The sequence below is a fragment of the Hippichthys cyanospilos genome, chromosome 6, assembly GCF_059441005.1.
Source record: "Hippichthys cyanospilos isolate Australia breed blue-spotted pipefish chromosome 6, RoL_Hcya_1.0, whole genome shotgun sequence".
NCBI lineage: Eukaryota > Metazoa > Chordata > Actinopteri > Syngnathiformes > Syngnathidae > Hippichthys > Hippichthys cyanospilos.
This window is the reverse complement of record NC_142374.1, coordinates 18354941-18382328: the sequence shown is the minus strand read 5'-3', so window position 1 is coordinate 18382328 and position 27388 is coordinate 18354941. Positions and strand designations below refer to the sequence as shown.

Genomic DNA, 27388 nt, shown 5'->3' with positions numbered 1-27388 from the left:
AATCCTGATTTAGCTGAAGCGAACAGACAGTGAGTGCAAGGCTTGAACGCTTGTTGGAGGGGGCCACATTTTTTTTTTCAATGGTCCTACTGGAGGGCCAGTAATGCCACTTCTTATCTTTCTTATTTGCATGTACACGAGTCTTATTTAACCTCACGCTTTAATCATATATAATGAATAATTGTTAACGTGTATTCCTGCTTGTTTGTTTGAGCTTAATATTAAAAGGTGATTAATAATTAAAAAAAAAAACTTACAAAGTATCACGAAAAAGATAAAAGTAAAATACTGGAATATAATAAATGGATTGCAATGAAAAATGCAACATAAAATTAAGTGAATTTAATGTACTTATTACAATAAATATTTATCATAAAGGTAATAGGATAAAAGGTATTAAATTTTTATTATTATTAAAATTCATTTGGATAAATTTAAATAAATTGTAATGATTGTGCCATTGTCGATAGTACAAATGAAATAAATTGTAAATCTTAAATTGTAGCAAACTGAAATTTTGCCAATGATACAATTTATTACAGATATAATAATACAATTGTATTATGATTCATTTATATAGTTTTTTTTTTAGCAAAAAGTGTTGGATGATAACAGAAGGCAAACATTTTAACAGTAAATATTAACTAGGAGTCTACAAGTAGGCTTGGTCATTAAAAGACATTTTTAAGTAACTTACATTAGCGAATCAAATAACGACATTCTGATTTCCGTCGCTGTTAGCTGGTCTTTAAACACACCGTGAGAGAACGCGTGAAGAGCCGCCCTAAACAATTGCGGAATTTCCGTACCCGTGATCCGACACCTAAATGCATCAAGCTAGCCTGACAGCTAGCTAGCTAGCCGCTTAAAACCCCCATAAGCAGCTGTGTTGCATTTCTCCGACCGCCGTCATGGACTTAAATAATGTGCTGTCGCAGCTCGAAAGTGCCGGCGAGGTGGACATTGAGGAGCTTCTCCGGGAGTTTAATCGAGAGGTAAGTTGTGCTCGGTGTATTTTTTTACGTGCGCTAAACACGGACGTAGCTCGCGCGACTGCTAGCAGTCTTGCTAATTAAGCTTCTTAAGAAAGCAAGTTATCCATTTAAGCCTCCTAAGGATAAATGTAAAGCCTTGTGATGTTTAATTTTTTAGTTTATTCTATTCTATTTGTGTTCCGATGCCAACGAAATGTACCCCAGACTTGGTGTAAATGATGTGCTTCCAGTCATTCATAGGAAACAACGTATACTGATGAAATTCATGGAGTCCTGAAGTAACATTGAAATGTTTCGCCGTTTGTTGTTGTTGTTGTTGCTCTATTGTGCGGTTGGTATGTTAATTGTCTGTAACGAGCTTTTCTTCCTTTCAGAACAGCCACACCTTCACTTTTGACCAGAAGGAGGAAACACTGCGCAGTGTAAGCAAACGCCATCGCTGTATTATGTTTTGCATCCATCATTCGAGAGCTTGGCCTTATATAGGGTTTCTTTTTTTTGTATAACGTCCAGTTTAGTGCGTAAGAAGGGCAGGCCACATGTTTACACTTGAAAAGTTGACGTGAATAAGGCTCAGAATTGTTTGCATGATTATTATAATCTGTTTTGCTGATTTATGTTTTCGAGACACTCGTTTGGAGGGACTTTGTGACGTTGTCGAAGGAACGCTCAAAAGACTCCTAGTGAAAGGGTTGAGTCTGTTAAGAGTCATCACAGTAGCGAAAGAAAAAGGCTTGTTGAATTGTTTTCTTTACAGTAATTTACTTAGAATTTAATAGTTTATTGCAATCCAGATGACTGTATCGCTTGGGTTTAAGAAATTCGTGATGGGACATAGAAAAATAATTGCATATTAATTGCAATATTGAGGAAAGACAAGTTCATTTTTATCAAATTTTCACACCTAGATGTGAGTTTGACATTTGTGGCGTCATCCCGCATTTCCAATAAGAGTCTGTTGTCATTTCAGAAGCTATGCCAGAGTGTGCTGTTAGTGCTCGGGATGCAAGTGCAGCCCGGTTGTCAGAAGACATGCCTGGAGACTCTCCGCATCCTCTCCCGTGACAAGTGCGTCCTGGCGCCAGTCGCCACTCGAGACGGCATGCTGACTCTGGCCAGGATGGCCCAGTTGGGCGTCGGAGAGTCTGCAGGGGACGGCCAGGTGCCCCCGCAGCCGAGCGCGCCGGTGGCCGAGGAGGAGAGGGTGGTGGTGGTGGAGGCCCTGAAGTGCCTGTGCAACATTGTGTACAACAGCGCGGCGGCTCAGCAGGTGAGCGTGGACGTGAAGCTGGCCCACGGCCTGTGCGCCAGCCTGCGGACAGCCGCCGCGTGGCACCACGAGGTTGGCCTGTTCACGCTTCGCCTCCTCTTCCTGCTGTCGGCGCTGCGCTCGGATCTGCGGGGGGAACTGAGGAGGGAGGGGCAGGTGGTGAAACTCCTGGCCGAGGTGCTGGAGCACACCCTGGACGTGAGGTGGGACGGCACCTACGAAGTAGCCCGGCCGGACCCGCAAGCTCTGCCCCTGCCTGCGGAGGACAATGAAAGAGCCATGGAAGCTCTCAAAGCCCTTTTCAACCTCACTGTGTGCAATGTCGATGGCAAGGTGAGTGTGTTGTGTCGCTCATCCGTTCATTTTTCATGGCGGTGTGCCTCATTTACTAACTTAACCTATAGCTTACTCAAAATTATTTCACAAGGATTAGTATACACAAAGTTAGGGATATTCATCTTTTTGAGGACATTTTTGGATGATCCTAAAATAGTCCCTCAATGAACCACCTTGATTAATGTACGTATATCCTCCTGAGACTTCAGCTTAATCTAATCTTGTTGGATTCGCCATTTTGTCTCCGAAAGAGAGCAAAGTTAATTGCATTCCAGTCAAACACATGACATCATTGGAAAGACCAGGACCTCCTCTCTCTAGCACACTAGAACTTAGTAAGGTGGCTTGAATGACTCCAAAGATAAAGCAGACACATTAGTAGGGTGGGTCTCAGGGGGATAGCTCTTTTCATGTACAAGGTAAGATTTCACCTGAATGCTTGACCTCCCTAACTTTTTGTGTGTAAAATACAGAATCATATTTCAGTCAAGATAAGAAAAAAAAATCAAGTTTAAATCTAGTAAAATTAAGTAATTAAAAAACAAACTTTTTTTCTGGATGGACAATTCTGATGTTTAGAATTTGAATTTTGGGCTTTCCATACCATTTTTTCCAAAACGACCTGTATATAATGACCAACCACAGGTCATATAGAGTTGTATTTGTCCTAGCACTCATCAAATAATTGTTTGACTGGCACCCTTTTTTTTAAAAAAAACAAAAAACAAACATGTGATAGGAGGATGACCACCAGTACAGAGTCATTGCCGCCATCCTGCGCCATGTGCTGATGTTAAGGACTGAAACAGAAGAGAAAACAGAAGAAGCACACAGGTAGGGAACTTGACCTTCTCGTGCTTGCATTGCTGCTTTAATGCTGTGTTGCTGTCATGCAATTAGTTGACAAGTAGAGCAAATACGTATTCAGACTCAGAAACATCCCCTGCTGTCACTTTAGCACGCACACGGACCAATCGTCCCACTATAAGTGATGCAATCTAGAAAAAAAGTAGCTAAATGAAGACAGTAGACTGTTTGGAATAAACCGCTTTAATTGCCTGGACGCTCCGGCTCTAATTGAGGGGACCCTTCTCTGGGATCTTTTTTGAAAATGTTATTTCAGAATTGCGCTGTAGCTCTATTCTACAAAGTGATGTCATAGAATAACCCCCTCAGCTAATCTCATCTTTCAGAGCTTAGTCGCTGGTCCCAGGAAGCGGCTGCTTAATCAGCTCAGGCCTTTGGAGCTCAGGTGCTGCGATAAGAAAATCACTGGCTGCCACTGACTAATGTAGGGTCCCGTGTCATTCTGTTCCCGTTCAGAAAGACCACAAAACAACAAAAAATAACTATCCCATTCCCACGATTAAATGCGAAGCGGCCACTCCGCCCGTGGGATTCCCGAAAAAATGTCAGCCTCTTCCAGGATCCAGACTGTTAAATTATTACTGCAAAATACAAATGACAACAAGATGTTGATAAACCTATGACCTTTTCCTCCACAAAAGTCTATGCTGGGGTGTGAACGTATGGCCTATGTAACCTACAGCCATGCCGTCAATCTGCTGAACAACATACCCGTGTCCTGTCTGGACGTTTTAATCGACCTGCCCGTACGGGGAGGCCTGGAGGAATATGGCGGCAAAAACATGGAGGCCATACAGGTGTTACTGGACTTCATGGAGAAACGGATAGACAAGGTAAAAAGTCACAGCACAGACTCCACCCGATTCCAGATTTGGACCTGCATGATCGTTTCCGTGTGTGTCAGGGCTCCAACTACAAAGAGGGTCTTACTCCTGTGCTCAGCCTGCTGACTGAAGGGTCCAGACACCACAGGGAGATCCGCAGATATATCAAAGCTCAGGTTGTGCGCCCCCCCCCAAACACCATCATCAAATGTGTCATTTTTTTATTCAGTTATTTGTCCACTCTGTAGGTGCTGCCTCCACTCACGGACGTGAAAATCAGGCCAGAGGTGGGAACCACCACCAGGAACAAACTGGTGCGCCTGATGACGCATGTGGAGATGGCTGTCAAGCAGGCGGCCGCAGAGTTTCTTTTTGTTTTGTGTAAAGAGAGCGGTAAGGAGAGAGGGCGAGGGTGCGCTTGTCAGGCCGTGAGCGGAAACCCGTCTGTTGGCAAATACTCGCTCACGCTGTGAATCTCCATTCATTTACAAAACATGTCATGTGTGTTTGTGTTACTTAGTGGACAACCTGTTGAAGTATACGGGATACGGGAACGCGGCGGGACTCCTGATGGCACGGGGGCTGCTGGGAGGAGGGAGGGGAGAAACAGAGTACTCGCCAGATGAAGACTCTGACACAGAAGAGTACAAAACCGCTAAACCTTTGTGAGTATTTCTGTCTATATGAGCGCGGGGGGGAAAAGTCTCAACACAAATTTGAATTGGGGGAAAGTTAAGGTTTTAAATGACCAAAAAACAGAATGTAAGGGCTGGTTTTGGAATTCTTCTTCTTCTTCTTTTTTTTCCCTTTAATTTGGGTGGATTTTACAAAAACACGATAAAAAGTTTACCCCTTACTTTTGTGGTTACATATATCATGGCTGTCCAATTAAAACACATGGTGTGTGTTTTTAAAATGACGAAATTATGGTACTTTTACATGCATACTGTTGACGAAACGAGTGCAAGGCGATGTGCGCGTAGACGCAAATGCTGAAACGAATGTTTCAACAACAACATGATTCAAAGTTTCACTGCTTTATTCATCCATGCTGGCTTGTTCAAGCACACATCTGAGGGACGAAGGAGACAAGACGTCTTTTCCTTTTCATAATAAAAGTGCTTTTTTTTGCAATGTTCTTCGCAAACGCGCTAAAACAGATGCATACTGTATCAAATTAGAGGTATATGTAATCATTTTAAGCCGTGTAAATGACGTATTACTTATCTCGCATTCAAATTAATGTTTTTCAAAACCAAATGTGGAAAAATTGGTCTGTTTTGTGTTATGTGGTGATACGTTTTCAGAGAAATACAGTCATTAAAAATGGTAACAACAATCTTTCAAGCAATTTAATATTTTCCCACAATGTCAACCAAAACAAGGCTAATCTGCCAAAGATAAAACTTTAGATCATTAGTTCAACCTTGACAAGGAGTAGAAAGTGGAAGAAACCAATTTATATTAAGTTTATTCACCTTAATGAGGAGGAATTTTGTTACTATTTTTAAAAATGTTGAACTTGAGCCTTAATAGCTCGAAGGTTGTGGACCAGTGTCAACAATAAAGCTTTTGTATGAGATCCCTGTGTACCTGATAAAGTGGGTTGTGTTTGTATATTCAAAAAATAAATAATCGATTTGTTTCCCAGCATCAACCCCATCACTGGTCACGTGGAGGAACCCATGCCCAACCCCATGGAGGAAATGACAGAGGAGCAGAAAGAGTATGAAGCCCAGAAGCTTGTCAACATGCTGGACAAGTTGTCAAGGTAACCACGGCAACTAAAGCCTTCACTTGTTCTTTAAACAGGACAAGCAGTCAGACACAAAACCATACAAAATGAGAACAACCGCAAGAAGTTGTTGTAGGTTGCCTTTCATGACCAGATGCACTCTAGGCTTATAATTATTTACAAATTATTTTTGAAATCTGTTAGTTTCAATTTGTTTTAAGCATGTGTTGGTTTTTCTTAGTAGTTTTTCTCTTTTTTTTTTTCCACCCTTTGTTTTAGCCCAGTTTTCCTTAGGTATTTTTAGATGTGTTGATACAGGCTATTTCTTGTGTGCGGGATTAAAAAAGAAAGCATTATATAATAAAAACACAAAGGACATCATTGAATATACAAGCAGATGAAAAACCAGCCACAAAACAAATACAATACAGTATAGCTGGTGTAAACAAAGAGTTAAGAAATTAAAATGAATATAAGTTGAAAATCAACCCGAAAAGCTTATGTATGAAATTTACAGAAACTAAGGACATTTCCCTATCCTTACTTTTGTATATGCATTTTATAGTAAGGAAAAATGTAGTTATCTAAAAAAAAATTACAAAAGTGTTTTGTTTTTGTTGTTTTGTTTGTTTGTATTAAGTACGAGAATAGACCGATTACAAATATTTGGCATTATCACGAATATTGGCCATCTAGTGGATGCATAAGGCAACCCCAGTCACTACTGCAGCTTTTATTCTATGCGCTTTATAATGCGGTGCGCCTTATATACGAAAACACTTTTAAAATAGGCCATTCTCCGATGGTGCGCCTTATAATCCGATGCGCCTTATAGTACGGAAAATCTGGTTACTGTAAGAAATTCTGCTGACTTTGGGAGCATTACACATTTCCTTTTGGTCTAAAATTTACTCCAATTTCCATCGCACTTTAGACTGCGACGAAGAAATGTCAATTCAGACTTTAACAAGTTAGAAAAACAAACCCCGCAACAAAACGGACTTCTCCCATGCAATGCGCTGACAGACATTGCGCCATATTTTGTAGTTGACTGTATAAAAGTGTATAAAAACGTGTTGACAGGCAGTTGCGAACATTTTAACGAGCAGCAGCGCCGAGGCACCTTGATGTATATTAGCGCTGACCTTTGCCGCGCTCGCATCCCAACTCCCGTCTCGTCTCTCCCCGCCAACCCAATTGCCCGAGCAAGAATCTCCTCACCGTCAATTAGTCCGTCGCGGCACACGGAAGTGAAACGGACGCGGTTATTAGGAGCCCGTTAATTAGACCGCACCTAATTGGTTAACGGAGCAGACCTGTCGCGCAGGTTTCTTTTCACCTTGTTAATAACCAATCCGAGCGCCCTGACTTTATTGTGAGGAAGAGACCCAACAAATGCGCCGGCTCGACCGTCGTCGCAAGGACTGGTCCGTAATGAGGCACATGCGCCCCTAAAGAGGAAGATTCCTTTCCAAGAACTGCTTCCCCTTTCTTTCACCTCCGGCCGTTGCGACTCGGAGCACACAGACTCTAAGGGGATGAATCAACCCCGAAAGAATGTCCGCCATTAACTGCTTAACCGCTCCTCCAATTAGCACATATTCTACCTGCACGCCTTTTGTGTATTTCTGTCTTCTTGTTAATTATGGGAGATGATGCTTCGCCGTAAACATCTCGTTAGGCTTCACTGGATCTGTTGTCTTTTGACCGTTGAAATTTGAGAATCACCGACGTCTACGTCAAAGGAAATGTCAGCTGTACGACATCATTTTGCTAGATGTTTCAAATAAACATTTTCGTAATGTTTATGATCATTAGGTATACTGCCAAGGTGGCAGAAAGCAACTGACTACTGCTGATTTGAGTTGAAACCAGAATGAGGTCATGGTGAGAGATATACCCCAAACTGTCGGTTTCCAAACATTTTTCAATTATATACCCCCTGTGAAATAATTTTTTCAGCCAAATACCCCCTGCCGTAAAATCGCGCCACCACCGACTGTGCAAAACTTCAGAAAATAAACACAAAACGTTGTGCAAAAGAGTCACTATAACACAATTTAGCATAGGTTAATGAATATACATGATATATTTGTGGGAACTGGTAACTAGTTGTAATTTGCAATCAACAAAATGGGCCGGGCACCAGTGGATTTATGTGCCAGTTCATTTTCTCATAATATGAAAAGAAAAATGTACTCTTCCTGTCGTCAGTGTCCCAAGAGATGTGTCTGCAGTCAAACGCGGGCGTTACATTCGTTTTGAGATGCATTAAAACACATTCAATTAGATTTGCTCATACCCACAAAAACCCCATTAAAATCTCATATGCCCTCTGAAGTGGCTTTACATACCCCCATTTGAGAACCGCTGCCCCTAAGTATAATTTTAGCCATGCCATTAGTTAGCCAGGGGTTGGAGCTGATATCAGTTGTTTTAAAAGGAGATTTTAGCCTACCAGTTCCCTACCTAATATACTCTACACACACACGTATAATTATACACCACGGAACATTCACAGGCCACGTAACATGACATGGTGGGCCAGATTTTGCCCACGAGCCTTGAGTTTGACACCTACCCTCTAACTAACCTGTTTGTAGGTATGAGAGTCAATGGTTATAATTTGCTTTGAATTTGACTGGCGAACAGTCCGGGGTGTAAATCGAAAAGTTGCGTCTCGACATGGACAATTGGGAGTGGAGTCATCTTTGAGGGAGTGGCCACGCACACACGCACGCACGCACACACACACAGAGGAGGTATAATTGGATTAGGATGAAGGGGCAGTCGTGGCTTTGAGGAGATTAGCCCCAGTGCTGATCCTGTAATTAAACTGCCACTGGAGAAGAGAGGAGTTGAGAGGGGGGGCATGTGGGTGAGTTCTTGTCTGGACTGTGTCATGGACAAGTGTCCGTGAGGGGGGTTGGGGACTCCCGATACTATATGTAATCATGTGCTAAATTACAAGGCCCATTTCAGGATATCATAAACCTTCCACAGTTGAGTAAATGCATATAAATGACATTTGGCACATTAATTTATGAATTATTAGGGATTATTTTTTGGGGGGTACTGACATCAAAAAAAAAAAAAATTCCAATGCACATAATAACCATTTTTTTTAATTAATCGGAATAGCTCATGTTTGCTTGATTTTCTATGAGATTGTGTTGTAGGTTCCAGCAATCATATTTGTGTGCACAGGCAAAGCGTGATCCGTCCCATGGGGGTCAAGCCGGACGGTACGTTAGCGCCCCTGGAAGAAACGCTGCACGCACCGCCTGAAGACGATGCCGGATCAGACTCTGACTAGAGCATTATGGTCACGTGTCGGTACGGGAGCGGGCAGGGGGCTGAGCCCAGAGCGGAACATAAACTCCACAAAGCTGTGTCACGTTTCAAGGGCTGAATCTTTCAGACCACTTCATAGAAGGCGGAATTACCTTGAGGAGTTATTCTCAATTCAATGAATGCGGGAGCAATTGAAATTGTCTATCAGAGTTAAATAGTACAATGTACAATGTCAAAGCGTTCCAAATTTGTCATTTAAAAAAAATCACGGAGGAAGCAGTTGTACATAATGACGTTGGGCCTCAAAGGATCCAGCCCTCGCGATGTGCAACACAGCTTAAAATGGCGCGGGTCTCGGTTAAGGAGGACTTAGCAGAAGTCCCCCGTGACGGTGAAGAGACCTCACTGTTGCACCTTTTTGTTTTTCAAATAATAGTTGATAGAATGCAATCAATCATTCCTTCTTCTGTACTTTTTTTTTTGTAGTTTTTACTTTTTCCCCCACGCACATTGGTAAAAAAAAAAAAAATGAAGTCAATAGTGAGAGCAGGAGAGACCTGTTGTGGTTAAAGCATCGTTACAACTTGGCAAGTGTCGCTATGAACAGTTTTTAGCTCAAAGTGAGCCTCGAAATGTTGTTGCACGTCAGCTAACGTTCTACGTGCTTAGCGTTACTGTAAAGAAAGTTGAATCTTTGTCAAAATTGACCATACTGTGGTACCTTGACATACACATTTTTAATTCTATTTGATATGAAATTCAACACCAACAATGTCCTCAACTCCACTTTAAACGTTCCTGCATACAGAATTCAATTCTTCCTGCATGTCATTTTCCTCAATTTGGTATGTATTTTTTTTCCCATGGGGAAGATGTGTTGTTTTTGCACACTTTTACATGATGTAAACCTCACTATATTTATTTTATCTAGTGAACACATCACTGAAAGAAAATGTGTTTAATAAAAAAAAAAAGTCAGTTTGGGCTCATTACTCAACAGGCTTTATTAAATATTGCGTAAAATAGTGTTTATACTGTATTAAACAGTTGACTGATGTTTGTAAAAAGTAGATGTTCATCATTTGTACACAAGAACGTATGCAAAAGAACCATTACAAACATGTTAACAGTAGGTATTGTCAAACCTTGCCGCCTTCAATTGCTCGGGCAGGAGGAAGCCGAGCACTTGCTGTCAGTCTCAGAGTCCGACTCCGACTCCGACCCCTCGCCGCCAGCTCCGCTTCTGCCGGAGACCAACGTCGGGATGCGCTGCTGAGAGGATCCATTTGATTGGATGTGGCATGTACATTTATCATACTGTATATAGAGATTGTTTTGCAAAACTTGCTACATCTTTATTTTTTTCAGGATTTTGTGGTAGCCTGCCATGCAGCAGCAGCTCAATCAAATCACAGTAAGTTGACAATCGAGCATTTACTTCAAGATCGGGTGATATGTTTATAAATATTTATTAATTGTGGAGTACGGTACTATTAGGGATGTCCAGATTCCAATCACGTGATCGGAATTGGCAAAAGGTCAAGGTTAGGGTCATTAGTACATTTTATTTTTCATTTTGGAGGGCTTGAAAACTGCATAGATATTCCCAATATTCAAAATATATTTATGTGTACTTTATGAAACATGGCAGCATAGTCAGAAACAGTGGAAATAAACACGGTTAGACAATTTTAAATGTATTTGGCTTCTTGGTTTAAAGCAGTGGTTCTCAACCTTTTTTCAGTTAATATACCTCCTGTGAAACGTTTTCAACCAAGTACTCCATAAGCAATGCAAATCATTTTGGGGTTTAAAAAAAACTTGGGAACATTTCATCTGTGTCTGATTTATTAAACTTTAAAACCATTGCAAATTTATTTGTATTAGTCCACAAAAAAACAAAAAACAAAAAAAAAACTAAAGTGTCCTCTTTTGGATCATGTAAGAAAACGTCAAATCAAAAAGAAATAATTATTAATAAATATTTGTCCACAAAAATATTCAAGAGGTGGCACGTGACAAGTAGGGTCGAACCATTCTAGTATGGGGGAGAATCTGTCTTTTTAAAATAATTACATTGAATACGCTACTGAACATAACATTTTTATGAACTTATATTTTCTTGAAACATTTAATTAAATAATTACTTTGAAAGGATTTTTGAATGTATGTTTCATTTAAAATCTCCCCCTGGAGTTCCTTCAAGTACCACCAGGGGTACCCGTACCCCATATGAGAACCACTTGTTTAAACTACTGCTTTATTAGCAATAAATAAGGCATTTTTTTTTTTTCATTACAAAAAAAGAGAAAAAGACTATTGGGAACTTTTTTTTCCTGTTAATATGTTGCTGAGGTATCGAATTGTGACTCAGCATTGGCTGATCCTCCAAATCAGAAAACTGTTGTTTGTACGTTAGAGCCAACCTCTTGTTCCTGACTCTTCATCAGCTCCACGATGTCATCGTTCCAGCCGAGCATTTCGGCGAACCTCCGCACCGTGTTCTCCAGGTCGCCCAGTTCCACGTAGTCCTTTTTGCGTAGCGGCATCTTCTGGAACGGGCCCACGGCGTGCCGGTTGAGGAGGAGGCGAGGCACCGTGGATCGCACCGTGTTCACCAGGCTGGCAAAAGGCTCGATCTGAAACGGCGTTTGTTAAGGATTCGGGAAGAGAGGAAGGCGAGCGCCAGGCGGATGCTTGCCGAGCACCTGTAGCGAGGTCCCCATGATGATGAGAAGGTCGGCTTTTGGGAAGTCTTGGGCGTGGAGGAAGTACTTCTGAGGAAGGTCCTCGCCGAAGAAGACCACGTCGGGCTTGACGGTGGCGGTGCAAAATGTGCACGAGGGGATATCGCCGCTCATGATAGCTTGCTAGGAGATATAGCGACATCAAAAGCTGGCTCGCTTTTCAAATGCGTGCGTTGGGGTTCAAACTCACCTTTGCTTCCTCTGCGGGGTACGGCGTGTAGCACAGGTGACAGGAAGCTGTGGCAAAACTGCCATGAGCTTCTACCAATTTGTCATTTGGGATGCCACACACTGTAGAGACAACCATGAACTTTTTTAGCTTCGTTAAAAGATTTTTGACGTCAAAATGCGTGCATGGCAGCGAATGAGTTAATCGCTCACGTTTCTCCAGGCCGTCGATGTTCTGCGTGTACATGCGAAGCAGCAGGCCTTGGTTGTGCAGCGTGCGGATGAAGTAGTGGATGTAGTTGGGTCGGTGGCTGCCGGGATAGAGCACCTTGGCGAGGGAGAAGAACGGCTGCGGGTCGTTGGAGAAGTAATCCACGTTGAAAATAGCTTCCGGGTAGGGAACGTTGTATGCCTCCAAGTTGGCGTAAAGGCCTGTCCCAGGAGTTCTGAAAGAAGCCAGGAGCCACTTGAGAAGAAGCCGTTTGATAGAAAAAGGAGCCTGCATGAAGACGGACCTGAAGTCCGGAATTCCGCTAGGGGTGCTGATCCCAGCTCCGGTCACCACTACCACGTTTTTGCAGCGTCCAAGCTTCATCAGGCGGGCCACTGGAGCAAGCCCACCAACACATTTGGCCATAGGGAAAGTTTTCTGACATTGACCTCTCTCCTTAGCTTCACTGAGGAAGCCAAGAGAAGACACCTTTGAGAGTTTTCCCTGATCATATCATCTGATTCTGTAGGAATCAAATGTTTTCCTACCCAGAAGTCAGGCCTCCTTGCCCGCTTACGCTCATCTGATCGAGGTCCTGGGCCAGATTGGAGTCAGACTGCTTCTTTCGCTGTTTCCCATACCGGCCCAGTTCAGAGTCCTGAGATTCCGCGCTTCTGGAACTGCGTGTCATCCGGGTACGCGAAAGCGGCGGGGGTCTTTTGTCCTCGTTGGACTTGGACCCGTTCATCCTGGAACATTAACAAAGCAGGGTCATTGCAGCCGGTTCTGATGGTTCTTCCTAAAAACTTTGAGATAATCAAATTTCAAGTTTAGCCTGTTAAATCGATTTCAATTAGCTCTGATGATCAGAACTAATAATTGTTCATTTGTTAAAAACAAAACAAAACATGATAGGGCATTAAAAAATGTGCATACTGTAATACAGTAGCTCTTTTTGATCAATTTGAACAATGCACATTCTTAAAGAACTTAAAAAGTTATACTGTACAATTTGGTGATAAGTTCTAATGTCTAATACTTTTCTAATCAATTTGCTTTCAAATTGAAAAGAAAAGTACTGTTCCTGTTAATACATTGAAAAGCAGTAGAATTTCTGCCGCCTGCAGAAACACTGTAAAATTCCCACATAACCCCTGTGGTGCTTCATGTACATCCAGACGTATTTATACCAATTTTATAGCAATTTTTGCAATATGTTCAAATTGGTTTCTGGGTTTCATCCACTTTAATTCGTAAGTCTAAGTAGCGCTCAGTTGATCTTATGTGTGATGAACTTCAGTGTCCTCAGCACACTCATTCCACTCATTCCTCTCAGGCCATATTTAGAAAGCTGTTAATGTGGAATCAACTCTTCTGTGGTCTCCCCCCTGCACTGAGAAATGCTTTAAAACCGTCAACTGTTGAACAAAAGCTAATGGCCGCAATATATTTCATAGACCGCCCCCTTCCCATCCCGACACCACCTTTACCCAGCCCTCGCTTCTGAGAAGCTATACTAATACAGTCCGCAGCTGTGGCAGCTTTACTGTTCAGGGAAAAGCAGAGGGGTTAGCAGGGCGGCGGGGGTGGAGGAGCTGTTCCACAAAAAAAAAAAAAAAAAAGCCCAAGATTGACCATGTGTCAACAAACCCAGCTGGGGAACAGAAAAAGATGCCCCCCTTTCCCCTTTCTGAGCAGGGGCTGGAGAGATAAATGATACAGAGGCGGGATTCAATAAAGAGGGAACAGAGGAGCACAGAGAGGAAGGGGGTCTTCTTTTCCAAAGCTATTCCGGGCGGAGAGGAATGAGTGATCAGCGAGGAAGCAGACAAAAGGGGGCTACAAGCCATAAAACATGCTGCCTCCAGTTAAGGCCTTCGGGAGTCCCCGACGCTGGCCCCTCAGCACCCTCTAGAGGCCAAAACGAGACGACAGGAATTCCCAATAGATAACTAATAGTAGTATGACAGTAATAACAACAACTTGGGGATGCGATTTCGTGCGAATGACTCAGGCCTAAAGCCGCACAAACTATTATTATGTTTCACCCTTAAGAGATGTTGGATGGTCTAAATTTTATTCAATTTATTCTTAAAAGATCAAAGCAGACATAAAAAAATGTGGCCGGATGATCTTTTGGCCCATTTATGGATAGTTTGATTCTTTATTGCTGATATATATATATATATATATATATATATATATATGAAACTTTTGTTTTAGAGAACATGTGAGTGTTTTACTTAGATATTTTTTTGTCATATGAGCCACAATTTCAATGTCAAATTGTTGATTTAAAGGTCAAGTTAATAAAATATGCATCAGTCTTCTCAAAGATTTGGAATCCTTGTTGAATTCCCTTTCCGATACTACTTTTGTAGATTGACCCAGTAGTTTTTGAGATATACAAATAATGGTTCAAATCAAGGCGGACACACCCGTTTTTGCAGAAAATGTCAAAATTTGATGGGTTGTAGAACCAAACACCTGCTCTGTTTGACCTAAATTTTTAGATTTCGCGTTGGGCCATCACAATCAACAAGTACACCAAGTTTCATTAAAAGTGGCTTGGTTAAACCCACTGGGGGATTTGGCATGGAATGCCCCAATACCTTTTGCCATACACTTTTTTTTTTTTGGCGCACATCCTTAAGAACTATTAAAGACAGTGGGATGTCGAGCTTGTCTTTTGTGTGGACTCCCCTCAGTTGGACACCTCTGCTCAGTACATCAATAAATCAGCCACCCAGTTAGTTATTAAGGCCAAAATAGAAGACAACACTTTCTTTTTTTTTTCTTTCATGCTTTAGCCCAAGTTTCGCACGTCAAGTCAAAGTCAAGTCAAACGTCATAAACGAGAGGAGATTCAATTATGATTAAAAATGTTTTTACGGTTCTTTAATGATTTTTAAAAATGCTTGTGTAAATGACAAAAGTCCTTTTAAAAAGGATTTGAATGAACCCCCGCCTTTTACGCCCACCCTTTCTTTTGTTTGGCCTTCCACACAGTTTGCTCTTCACAGTGGAGAAGTCGAAGGCCGGTCGCGGCGCGGCCCCAGTGTGCCGGAGCAGCACCGGACCACCAGCGGTGTCGCTGCGCACACGAGGGCTGCGGTGATCTCATTAGGACCCCGGCCCACAACACTGGGCACACTCCAGTGCTCACCATTATACCCCCCTCCCACCCAAAAAGATAATCCTTTTACAATTTCAGCGGGAGGGGCTACCAACCAAATGCAGACAAAGAGCAAAGAAGGTCAGTGTAAAAACAACCACATGTTGCTAACGCTGCTTTAAAGGGACAGTGTGTAAGATTTAGACAGTTACTCATTCAAAAGGAATCAATTAAATGATTGTACATTTCAAAAACTTGCAAATGAATGTGTTCTTAATGACCAAGAGTATGTTTGGAATATAATCATAGGTCTAGTTATCATTTTTATTTTTATTTTCGCAATTTACCCTCGAATTTACTTAACAATGGCAACAGGTGGTCACACAAGGTGCCAGCTTGTGGAAGAAAACTGAACAAAAATATTATTTAGAGTAAAACATTTGCAGATCAGTTAAACTGGATCATTTCCAGCGGCACCGGTCATTTACAATCTATAATTCCATACATGGTGATTGTGATTTAATTTCTTTGTTGTGGTCGGGCCAAAGCCACGTCTAATGTAAGAACGTTGCCTCGGCGGCAAAAAGATACGATACTCGTTTGGTCATTTTAACCATTAAAAATAATACTAATCTATCGATAATTTGATCGCTAAATTATTTTTTATTTACGATTAACCTTGCATACTATTGACTTTTTACTGCTCAAAATGGCTGACAAAGAATCGCTTTAAGTAGGAACAAAGAAGAAATTACATTTTCCATCTTCTTTTGAAGCATTGACAAGGCAAACATTACTTCGCAGTCATTTTGAACCTTCAGGTTTTCTTTCCAGGGTATGCAAAAATCGGAGAGTTATTTCTTAATAATTTGGCGAACATTAAGGACCATTCTCATTGAGGTCGCCAAAAAAAAAAAAAAATCTCCTCCTCCTGGGTGGTGCTTGTCCTTTGCGTTTAACCCCAGCACTTATTTGATCTTCCCCCAAAACAGGGGATGGCAACAGGCGGCTTGGTCGCCATGGAAACCTCTTCATCACTTGATCAGAGAGGCAACAGCTCAATGTTGTGCCTCACCACCTGCTTCCTAATGACATATCGGTGTGTGTCGGGCCTTTGTGAGGCCCTCCACTTACACAAAGCCGCGCGTGCTAATTTGTGTTAGCATATTGGTTGGTGTCGCACAAGCGAAGGAGAATTACTAATGACTTTCCTCCTTTTCATGCTCCATACTCATGAGACCTTTTAATAGGTAACAATGAGACCAGACAATTGTCGCTGTTCGGTTTTCTTTTTTTAACTTTTGATCGTTCACCTTATAGTAAAATTAATTCAGAATCTTCAGATGCAAAAAGCTAACACGTTTTACTTCAAAATGTCTTTACTTTCATGCAGTTTTTTGATCCGCTTAGATGAACAAAACAGCACGAGAAAGACACTTCCTTTATCCACAGTTGCATGTGTTTCATTTTCGCTCTGCATATTACAAAAATAAAAGCATCCCAAATTATTCCGAAAAATTCGGTCAGGGAGGGAAAAGTTAAAATACTGAAAGATGGCAGATGATTGTTTTCGTTCAAAAACGCAATAAAATATTAATGCTAGATATTAAAATACATTTATTTTTATGTTTAAAAAAAAAAGATTTGTGTATGCCACGAGTTAGTAAATAGAGCAGTCTTTTCTTTGGAAGGTTTAGACTGCCATCTGCCGTATTTGGCAGATAATTGCATGCTGGCACGCCGCTTTACTCAATTTCTAAATAAGAAAAAGATGGATTCCTTAACAACATATGAATCTGTCCAGCAACCTCCTTAACATTATTTAACTTTGACTCATTAGGGTAACGTTTGGCTCAATGCTGTTATAGCCCAGCTACGCTGAATATTTAAAAACCGCGCCCATTAAATGCATTTAAAACGATCGTATCTACCTTTTGTCTCCACTGAACCGATCTTCTGAGAGTCCAACAGACGGGGTTGATGTGAGAAGGAGAATGTTTTTTTTTCGGTGAAAAATATGGGGGACTGATTGAACAAGGTCAGTAATCGGGAACGCACGTTGCTGTCATCTCGGCGGCTTCTTCCGGGCACTCACGAAAACATTACAAACAACTGGCGGGAAACAAAAAAAACAAACCAAAAAAAAAAAAAAACAACCTAGCCTGCGTCACGTGGTGTAGCCTTTCCGTTTTCCTTTTCAGTTTTCACGTTTATTTTTCTTTTGATATATTTTTTTGTTTTGTGCTGTGGTAACTGTATAAAAAGTATTGGATGTATAAAATAATAAATAAAATGATCATTTAAAAATGTGACCCCAAAAAGTGTGTGTCTGCTTCGAGAACCACCGGATATTGACTAAACGCAATTTCCGTTTCTTGAAACGAGGGATCTACTGTATTTTAGGATTTTTTTAGGGGGTTAAAATTTATAATCATCAAAATTTTCTCAACGTTTGGTGTCCTTTATAAAACTTTCGAACCGAAAAGTAATGTAAAAGACGCGAGCAACACACGCGCGCACAAGGGGGCGGAGCCTTGACTCATCCTTCTAGAAAAAAGAAAAACAACCTGGTGGGACGGGCATTTTTTTTCAGTCTCCAATGTTATAAATTCACGCCTAATTTAATATTTTGAAACTACATTTGACGTCGATTCTTTGACTTGAAGGGTGCAAAAAAAGAAGGTAAGTTGCCATATGGAGTTCCTCGCTTAATGCCAGCTTCTACAACAGTAGCTGCTTTGACGCCGTAACAGTTTGCGGACTACTAAAACTGGTATGCGATAAAATTGATAAAAACAAACGTTTATTAAAAAAACAAAAAAACAAACATGAATCGTAATCTTCCTGAAGTTTATGGGGGTGCCGTTCACCTGGAGCGAAAGGACGAGCTGGTTGCGTGACCGAGAATTTTCGAAAGGAGGCGAAAAAACATGTTGTTCCTACAGCTATATAATGCTACGTATTTCAAATTAAAATATCGCGATTAAATAACACCAATGAGGGCATTGCACGTGGTTGCGTTTCAACTGACGTTGTCGTAAAGTTAACCAAAGTTAGCTGTCGTTGGTTTTAGCCGCTTTGCTAGCTTGCGATGCCGCCCTTTAATCGTCTTTAAATCCTCGCTCCATACTGCCACGTAGCCGCCGTACATATGTCAACAAGCAGATGTATGTCCTGCTTTATTGCCGCCGATGTTGTTTTTACTTCAGCCTTGACGCACGTCCGCACCTCGTCGCAGTTTTTCGGTTCTTCTCTGCGAGCTCTCTTTGTATTTGCAGCGAACAGGTCTGCCTTGTTTGTGAATAAGCACACCCCAACAGTATTTTTTTTTATGCCTTAACAATTTTAACAGTTGTGCAGTATTCTCACCAAACTTTCGATCTTTACATCCCATGCATTTCACTTCAAAGGGAAAACGTTGAAAGAAGACACCAAGGAGCTGAAATTTCACCCCAATGGTGACAACATGTCAAAGTTAAACATGGCAAGAACACTTAGTTAGCATACTAGCAGGGGTGTGCCATTGCTTGGCTAGAATGCTGTGAGAATTACGTGGAAGAGAGTGGCCCAATGGTCAAAATACTGCACAACGGTTAAAGCACTTTGGTGCAATACTACAAATACTAAATATTCGTCATAAGCTCCAGGCATGCTTTTTTGGCATTGCTGCATATTTGTACATGTGACCTTGGAGAGAGGTACTCGTAGATGTGTGACACATTCTTTCTAGTTGGACCTAGGACAGCACAGTGATTTTCTTGTAAGGTATACTTTTGTACTAGAAGGCAAAACTCGTTGATTAAGTAAAACATCTCTCGTAAGACACAATCGTTTTACTTGTGTGCCATACTGGTGTGCTGATTTATGAGTAATTTTGATTTTTATTGAGGAAAAAAAATACACATTTTAATTTGTATTACTCAAAAGCAAGACATTATTTCAAACATAAATTGATTATGATTTAGTCACTGGTTTGGTTAGTAACATGGTTGAAACTAATCATAAATGTTAATCATTCTTTCCAAAGTAAAACCAGATGTTTACAATAGGGAAATCCGAGGATGTTTTCCCTTGAGTCTATATGGTAATTTCCTACAATTTGCTCCTTATAATTACCGTTTGTGTAAATTTCCCCACAGAAATGAGTCAGGCAGAGCAGGTGCTTGAGGGCTCACCTGCTAACCATAATGATGAACCTGGAGATTCAGGTCAGTAAATGAAGACTCTTTATTAGTACAGTATGTCCAAGCCATGGTATTTTAACATTTAAAATTGTAACTGACGTAAAAATGTTTTCTCACTGTGTGTGTTAGTACTTTTCTGAATTCACTCTGGGTTAACATTCAGGGCATGACATTTATTGGAGGTTGCTGTGGACGGCTATCAAATTTCATATGAGAATTCAAGATAAACGTATTTTTAGTTTCTTTAGCAACATGTAGTAGCAGGCAAAACATTTATGCATTCCTCCACTAGATGGCAGAATGTTTCTGTTTCGCTACCTGACCAATAAATCGGATGGCCAAATAAATTGACCGGTTACGGCCCTGCAAACATCGGCCAAAAAGAATCGTCCAAAAGGTGGATATTTGTTGATTTTAACATTTTAGATAAAATGCATTTAAGGTTTACCAAATTCATCTTTCAACGGTTTGCATTTCTGAATAATAATCCCTTATATTTTCATACACTTTGATTACAATTTGAACCTTTTGGCTGCTGGGAAATAAAAGTGGAGAAATCCCAAAGTGATTTGGCTCATTTTCAAATCTTTGATTTTTAAAATGACCAATTAAACAAACAAATTCGATTCATTGCCCAGGTCAATGAGAAACTATGAACATCCAAAAAATGAAAAAAACAAACAAAACAAAAACATCCACACATTGACAAATTCATTGAATTAAAGCTGTTTAAATCAGTACATAGGCTTGACCGTCTATACTAATACCGTGAGAATGATGGGGAATAAAATGACAGAAAAGAAATGGTCAAAATACTGCACAAGGGTTAAATTAATGAAACATATTAGATTTGCGGATCGTAAATGTCGACGAAACGTTCCTGTGAAGGCCTTGCTGGTCCTCGACTGCGTTTCGGTGACATGGTCATATTTGTCCGGCAGACACCCTCAAAGAGCACCCGCCGACTCAGACGGGCATGCTGGGCAGGGTGGCGGGGGGCTTGTACGGCGCCACCAAGGGGGCTTTGGGAGCTACCATGGGCGGCGTGGCCTGGCTAGGAGGAAAAAGCCTGGATCTCACCAAAGCGGCCGTCGGCACGGCCGCCGCTGTGCCCGCCGCCGGCGTGGGCCTAGTCAAGGGAGGGGTTTGCGCCGTGGCCGGCGGCGTGACTGCCGTGGGCTCCGCGGTTGCCAGCAAAGTTCCAGTGGGAGGCGGCAAAAAGAAGGACAAGTCCGACTGACGGCGAGAGGAGAGCCAAAGCGCACCGGCGGGATTCTGATGACACTGAGAGTTGGCTTGCCGCAGCATCAGACGTAGTGGCGGTAGCAGCAGGTGATGAGCAACACGGAACTCGAAACGATCCACTGTGAATGTGTTGCTCTTTGCTTTTCGTATTCACTTTGTGTTCAGTGTAGAGACTCTACTTGTTTGTGGTGCCAGGAACACTTTTCTTTTCACCTGTGCGTCAAGTGGTCCAATAAAAAGTCCATGTCTCATTTTGCTCACCAGCCTCAGGACTGTTTTCACTGCGGGCCGCACAAGGAAAACCCTAAATGCACTTGAATTTCACCAGCAAGACAATCAGCGTCAGGTATTTTTGTCCCTTTTTTTCCCCCCTCTTACATTAGTCCTACATTGCCCGCAAAAAGATTTGGATTACTCTGATAAAAGTGAAAAATAAAAAGCTTGTTATTGTGGATAGCAAGTGGTGTAGAAATAAATGTATGTTAACATTGAACAGTTCAAAAGTTAACAGTCAACTTCACCTTGTAAAGGACTAAGCGAGTTGCACATTTTCAAGTCATCCTAAAAATTCACTCCAAACATTTCGGAATGTAAATTCAACCCCACCCCCCCGTCAATCAAAATCAACCTGTCCACATTTGACCTTTGAACCGAACCCTAAACCAATTCTGAGCTCAATTGTAGCAGCTCCTCCATTTTTTGCTTCTGAGGTCATTTTTCATGTAAATCGAGAGATGTGAATGGATTTTTTGGGCATTTATCTTTCAAATGTTCACTGTCATGTTGGCAAAACTCTTCTGACTACCTTTGAATAAAGAAATGCAAAAAAATCTTGCAATAAACTGTGAAGTGTTCTGTGTGTAAAATGCATTGGAAACATTTGCAATTTTATCTTTAATACATAGTGTGTATAACTTCATGTGCACAATGACAATTGTTTGATTAGAAAAGGCAGCGTTTTATTTACGTGAACAACAAATGTTGGATGATTTTTAAGGTATTTCATTACTTGAGCAATATGTTTTTTTAAATGATATACAGTCAAATCAGATGAATTACAATCGTTTTACTACATTATTTACAGCACTAAAAGTATTATAGGACACAAAATATAACTATTCATAGCACATAAAAGTACTTTTTAATAATATTTTGCTCACAAGCATTTGGCAATCCATTTCATTGTCAACGCAGTGCACGTTTGACGCATACGCCTTCTCTTGGACTTGGGAGATCTCGTACTTAAAGCCACCAAGATGTTTCAATGAAATGTCAAACTTTGCAACTGCACTGTTTACTCTGTGGCGCCAATGATCTGCACCGGTCCAGATGAAACCACAATCCTTCGCCTGGAAACCTTTGTCACTGCATCTGATTCCGTTGTGTCCCTCCCTTGTTACAAACACAAAAAGCATGGTTAGAATCAGAGAGAGAGAGAGAAAGAGGACAAGAAGAAGGAACGGAAAGGCTTGGGCAGACACAATAAGAGACACAATGAGCGAGAATGAAACACTAAGAGCACTGAGAGACAGAGACTGAGAAACATAGATGAGAGAGAGACAGAAATAGGGAGACATAAGGAGAAGGGGACAGGAAGAAGGAAGAGAAAGACTTGGAGAGTGACAACAAGACAGACACAGACTGAGATAGAGTGAGACAGAGGAAGAGACGGTACTGACTGTGAGAGACACAGATTTAGAAACACAGATGAGAGGTGAGCGACTACTTACTTCTTCGATTGAAGCAATTGGGCTCACAAGAGAAGTCACCGCCAGCGTTGCAGATTGATGTACTGCAGTGAATGTAGACCTGGACGAGAAGAGCAGTGCATATTTATAAATAAAAGGAAGGACTCAAACATTTATGTTTTTGTTCAAATTTCCAACAATGGCAAGTTTTGCTGGCAATAGTCCGGCTACTGTATGGGTTACCTGTTCTTTTTGTGGTTCTAGTGAGCTGGGGTCCACAAAAGTAAACATTTGGAAAATGAAACGCCTGTAATGACTTGGGAAGTCCAGACCAGATCTAGGAATAATGGGAACCAGGGTGGACCTGTAGCGATCATCCCTGTTAGGACACCTGGAGAACAAAGACTAGAGGTCAAGGCACTTGGTCTTTTGTGTTTGCTAAGAACTGGAAAAATCTTTCCATCAAGACATGACATTCAGTCAAGCCAATGAGAAAAATCTTTAGTTGTTACCCGTCAATAAGGATGTCCCACTGAGGCAAACTGTGGGGATTTGCACTCGTGGTGGTCCAACAACGTCCAAGCTTCAGGACAAGGTTGGGGTCGGTCCTGTCCATGAGATGGACCTCCACATAGACAGGATCTCTGAGGATTCTGGTCACGGGATAATCCGAGGGCTGGTAGTAAGAGTTGTAGGCCACCTCCACTGTGAGAAAAGACACTCATAAATTACTTTCAGTCTCAAAACAAAGAAAGGTACCAGGAACGCACATACCTTCGTTGCAACCCTTCACCAGGCAATGTCCATTGCCCAACCTCAGCTGCACACTGATAGGACCCAGAGCGGACACCGATAGAGGAGGCGCATTTATTTGGAGAACCTCCGCTACCAGGGCCTCGATTGAATGACCTGTGATCTCAGTTGTTTGACCTGTGGACTCAACTGTTTGACCTGTGTATCGACACTGGAAAAGTATACTGAAAACAGAATCGGGTTGATCGTTAAAGAGTCTCAAGTTTGACATTATTGCAGGTAGTGCCTCACTCCCTTACTCGTAACTGCTGTCCCTGGTTATGGCGCCCAAAGGTCCCATCGCTACTTCATACGATGACGTCATCCTGTTCTCATAGGTTATATAACCAGGCTCCTCCTGCAAGAGACATTTCGAGATGAAAATCCACATGGAGACTTTGGACCGGAGTTGTTAATTTCGCTGTGTGTAAATATGGATCTAACCGCAACAACAGTGCCACAGGCGGTCACAGGGAATTGGTAGATGGCAAAGGCGGAATTTGAGTCCACGCTGGTGCAGCCAGCACCGTCTCCCAACAGTGAAATGGTTTCAAGCTCGATGAAGGGTAAAGTGGCATCTCGGGCCACTACAACAATAAACTGAGCATCTTTGGTACACTGGACAGTCACTACAAGAACACAAAGACAACGTGATACATCCGGCCCACATTTTCTTGGAGAAATAAGTTAGCTTGCTAGCTGAAGGAGTCTGTTAGATCTTCAAACACTCACCCATTCTCCCAAAGTAGCACATGCCTCCATTATAGCAGCACTTCAGAGCTTCGCAACCCTCCGGAGAGATATCTTGAGTGCCACACGGAACTCGAATATTTGGAAGGACGTCACAACTATTTATCGGCGGCTCGTACGGTTTGGTGGCAGTGGTCTTTGTATGTAGGACATTATGGTCGTAAACTAAAGCGCCTTTTGGAGGACGAGGGTGCTGCCCGTGGTGAAATACCCAATCGTCTCTAATTGAACCTTGCACGGGAGGATTTTGAACAGAGCCCTGCCCCATAGGATTTTGAGAATTCTCTACTTGCTGAGGATGCCGCATGTTAGTTGGATTCTGGCCTCCAGGAGTTTGAACAGGAATGTTTCCTCCGGGAACAATCACTGGTGTCTGATCTACAGGTTCTGTACCGGGATTCTGTACTCCAGTATTTTGAGGGTGCATGGGATTATTGGCTGGTTGTTGCCCTCCAGGATTAACTTGATTCTGGTCGCCAGGATTTTGAGGATTCTGCACTTGAGGCTCCTGTTTATTGGGAAAATCATTCCAAGGAGTCTTCCCGTCAACAGGTCTCGGCCCTCCAGGATAATAAGGAGGGCCTGGTTGATTCCCTCCGGGACCCCTACCTGGCGTCGTCGTGCCAGGATATTGACGATTATGCCCTTGCCAAACAGTAGGATCATACCAAGGATTCTGCCCACCAGGATTAGGACCTTGTTGCTCCCCTCCAGGACCTTTACCTTGATTCTGCCCGCCAGGAAATTGAGGGTTATGCCCTTGCCAACCAAAAGTATCATGCCAAGGAGTCTGCCCACTTGGATTAAATACTTGCGGCCCTCCGGAACCTTTAACTTGATTCTGATTACCAGGATTTTGCGAATTCTGCCCTGGCAAACCGGTAGTGCCAGGCCAAGGATTCAGCCCACCGGGATTAGTACCTTGTTGCTGTCCTCCAGTGACTGGATTCTGCCCACCAGGATATTGAGGGTTCGGCCCTTGCCAACCGGTAGTGCCAGGCCAAGGATTCAGCCCACCGGGATTTGTACCTTGTGGCTGTCCTCCAGTGACTGGATTCAGCCCACCAGGATATTGAGGGTTCTGCCCTGGCCAACCGGTAGTGCCAGGCCAAGGATTCAGCCCACCGGGATTAGTACCTTGTTGCTGTCCTCCAGTGACTGGATTCAGCCCACCAGGATATTGAGGGTTCTGCCCTGGCAAACCGGTAGTGCCAGGCCAAGGATTCAGCCCACCGGGATTAGTACCTTGTTGCTGTCCTCCAGTGACTGGATTCTGCCCACCAGGATATTGAGGGTTCTGCCCTGGCCAACCGGTAGTACCAGGCCGAATATTCTGCCCACCGGGATTAGTACCTTGTGGCTGTCCTCCAGTGACTGGATTCAGCCCACCAGGATATTGAGGATAGGTAGTGCCAGGCCAAGGATACTGCCCACCGGGATTAGTACCTTGCTGTCCTCCGATGTCTGGATTTTGCCCGCCAGGATAATGAGGATTCTGCCCTGGCCAACCGGTAGTTTCATGCCCGGGATTCTGCCCACCGAGATGAGTAACTTGTTGCTGCCCTGGGCCAGGGTTAAAAGGACCACCGGATTCAGATGGAAACGGGCCGCCAGGAGGATACACGGGATTCTGACCCGGTGGTGTCAGAGGAGGATTCGGTCTTCTAGGTAGCCATCCTTTTACCCCGATCCTCGTGAAGCATACCAGCAGTACGACAAGGCAAGGTAATGGGGTCGCACCCCAGCGGTTAGCCATGGTTTCACACTGGCTCCACCTGGACAGTCCCCAAGTGAGCCTCGTATGTGGGCTGATGCATTTATATGTGAATAGAACCAGTGACTTAACAACCACACCTCCTCCTATTAAGGCTGTTTTTGTCAATGACCACTCAAACGCTATGAGGGCTTTATTATGTAAGGATTTTTTTTGTTTGCTTGGTCTTTTTTAGCTGGGTGGTTTTAGAAGCTTTTTGGATGCTTATCAAGGTTAGGCCCATGCTGACGAGTGGCATTGTGACATTACCTTACGAGCAATATTTATGTCACAAAAACCTTTTCAGAGGTCTTTGTGAACCATGTTGGTAGCCAACAGTTGATTTTATGGGTGGGCAGCGTCAGAGATATTGATCTTGAGCTGAACCGGAGTGCACGCTTTTATCAGCTCGCTTAAAACAATCAGTCGGACCTCAGTATCGTCCGGATATTAGATTACTCAGACTACTCAGTTTATGTATTTTACCACCTGGCAAGATAGATAGAACAAAAGTAGGCCATTAATTGTTTTTTTGTTTTGTTTTGTTTTTGTCTTACTTTTATCATACTCACACTGTACGGATGTCATATTCCAGTCCTCGAGGGATGGTATCCTGCATGTTTCTGAACCTTCTTTCTCAAATACACCTGATTCAAATGATAAGTATCTTATCTTTCAAGCTCCCGCAGCGCTTGCTAATCAGCTCATCGTTTGAATCAGGTGTGTTGGAGAGAGAAAACCAGAAAACATGCAGGATGCCGGCCCTTGAGGACTGGAGTTTGACACCTATGCCTAATGTATAGCCTACTTTGATGTGGTGGTGTGGAAGATACCGCGAACCTTGACTGAAGTGATGCTGTCTACAGGCAGGCTTAGACAGTTTCAACCTTTTAATTGTTGGTCTTCTGACCTAAATAGTGCGACTTAGTTAATGATTGATCAAGGTGACGTTTTATATAACGTAGAATTAATCCTTTCTTTTCAATGGGGCTTTATGAGATTACATACATACCCTTATTTATTGCAAAACATCATTCATACATTCAACAAAGACATTGTAAAAAATACAACAATTTAAATGAACCCTCCTAGAGCTTCTATAAAACATATCAGGCCGATTGCTAGCCAGAACGGCTTGCCAGGGTACGAGTGTTCTCTTCATGGGTGACCATGGACAATGACCAGCTGGTCACCGTGACTTTTTGGCTCCAAAATGACGATCCAACTCCACTGGACAGAAAAGAGACACTTGATGGCTGACTGTGCAGAAAGAAATTTTTTTCTTTCCCCAATGAGGCACAGATTGCGTGAACATAGTCTGATAATGGAATAGTGGTTGTCAAACTTTGTAACAGCAGCGCCCCCATTTTGGAGAAGATATATTCTCACAAAGACGCACACATTATTTCAATTA

General features: G+C 42.4%; 4 protein-coding genes across 7 annotated transcripts; 2 read left to right on the top strand and 2 right to left on the bottom strand.

The window, feature by feature from the left end:
• Window positions 1–808: 808 nt before the first annotated feature.
• On the top strand, window positions 809–10299 carry ric8b (RIC8 guanine nucleotide exchange factor B). The gene is made up of 10 exons (XM_088417287.1): window positions 809–995; window positions 1370–1417; window positions 1966–2598; window positions 3341–3435; window positions 4151–4301; window positions 4373–4468; window positions 4541–4685; window positions 4813–4957; window positions 5944–6063; window positions 9235–10299. Exons 1-10 carry the CDS (start codon window positions 912–914, stop codon window positions 9341–9343), a joined length of 1626 nt encoding a protein of 541 aa, XP_088273413.1. The 5' UTR covers window positions 809–911; the 3' UTR covers window positions 9344–10299.
• LOC148422567 (NAD-dependent protein deacetylase sirtuin-3) lies at window positions 10288–17693 on the bottom strand. 2 transcript variants are annotated; one of them, XM_088417288.1, is made up of 8 exons: window positions 17494–17693; window positions 12996–13196; window positions 12752–12913; window positions 12450–12682; window positions 12259–12359; window positions 12030–12191; window positions 11748–11960; window positions 10288–10593 (listed from the first exon to the last, which is right to left on the bottom strand). In XM_088417288.1, the coding sequence occupies exons 2-8, from the start codon at window positions 13193–13195 to the stop codon at window positions 10477–10479; spliced, it is 1188 nt and encodes a 395-aa protein (XP_088273414.1). In that variant the 5' UTR covers window position 13196; window positions 17494–17693; the 3' UTR covers window positions 10288–10476. The 2 variants fall into 2 exon arrangements, with proteins under 2 accessions (XP_088273414.1, XP_088273415.1); XM_088417289.1 differs by having other exon boundaries at window positions 10288–10590.
• A 307-nt stretch (window positions 17694–18000) lies between these two features.
• On the top strand, window positions 18001–21845 carry tmem263 (transmembrane protein 263). Of its 3 annotated transcripts, none has more exons than XM_088416602.1 (3): window positions 18001–18244; window positions 19702–19770; window positions 20688–21845. In XM_088416602.1, the coding sequence occupies exons 2-3, from the start codon at window positions 19704–19706 to the stop codon at window positions 20984–20986; spliced, it is 366 nt and encodes a 121-aa protein (XP_088272728.1). In that variant the 5' UTR covers window positions 18001–18244; window positions 19702–19703; the 3' UTR covers window positions 20987–21845. The 3 variants fall into 3 exon arrangements, with proteins under 3 accessions (XP_088272728.1, XP_088272730.1, XP_088272729.1); XM_088416604.1 differs by lacking the exon at window positions 18001–18244 and adding an exon at window positions 18268–18335; XM_088416603.1 differs by lacking the exon at window positions 18001–18244 and adding an exon at window positions 18622–18847.
• A 270-nt stretch (window positions 21846–22115) lies between these two features.
• On the bottom strand, window positions 22116–25996 carry LOC148422565 (uncharacterized). Its single transcript, XM_088416601.1, has 8 exons — window positions 24204–25996; window positions 23916–24100; window positions 23732–23829; window positions 23454–23656; window positions 23192–23384; window positions 22923–23070; window positions 22722–22800; window positions 22116–22383 (listed from the first exon to the last, which is right to left on the bottom strand). The coding sequence occupies exons 1-8, from the start codon at window positions 25975–25977 to the stop codon at window positions 22286–22288; spliced, it is 2778 nt and encodes a 925-aa protein (XP_088272727.1). The 5' UTR covers window positions 25978–25996; the 3' UTR covers window positions 22116–22285.
• Between the last annotated feature and the right edge of the window lie 1392 nt (window positions 25997–27388).

Bases quoted from the DNA above. Each gene is read 5' to 3' on its own strand.
- LOC148422565 (XM_088416601.1), bottom strand. From the start codon at position 25,977: ATGGCTAACCGCTGGGGTGCGACCCCATTACCTTGCCTTGTCGTACTG. The intron at 24,101-24,203 runs GTGAGTGTTTGA...GTGTTCTTGTAG, and splicing joins GTGCTACTTTGGGAGAATGG to TGACTGTCCAGTGTACCAAA. The intron at 23,385-23,453 runs GTATGTGCGTTC...CTTTTCTCACAG, and splicing joins GGTGAAGGGTTGCAACGAAG to TGGAGGTGGCCTACAACTCT.
- ric8b (XM_088417287.1), top strand. From the start codon at position 912: ATGGACTTAAATAATGTGCTGTCGCAGCTCGAAAGTGCCGGCGAGGTG. The intron at 2,599-3,340 runs GTGAGTGTGTTG...AACATGTGATAG, and splicing joins TGTGCAATGTCGATGGCAAG to GAGGATGACCACCAGTACAG. The intron at 4,469-4,540 runs GTTGTGCGCCCC...TCCACTCTGTAG, and splicing joins GCAGATATATCAAAGCTCAG to GTGCTGCCTCCACTCACGGA.
- tmem263 (XM_088416602.1), top strand. From the start codon at position 19,704: ATGAGTCAGGCAGAGCAGGTGCTTGAGGGCTCACCTGCTAACCATAAT. The intron at 19,771-20,687 runs GTCAGTAAATGA...TTTGTCCGGCAG, and splicing joins TGATGAACCTGGAGATTCAG to ACACCCTCAAAGAGCACCCG.
- LOC148422567 (XM_088417288.1), bottom strand. From the start codon at position 13,195: ATGAACGGGTCCAAGTCCAACGAGGACAAAAGACCCCCGCCGCTTTCG. The intron at 11,961-12,029 runs GTGCTCGGCAAG...ACGCCGTTTCAG, and splicing joins TCATGGGGACCTCGCTACAG to ATCGAGCCTTTTGCCAGCCT. The intron at 10,594-11,747 runs GTTGGCTCTAAC...GGATCCTCTCAG, and splicing joins TGAAGAGTCAGGAACAAGAG to CAGCGCATCCCGACGTTGGT.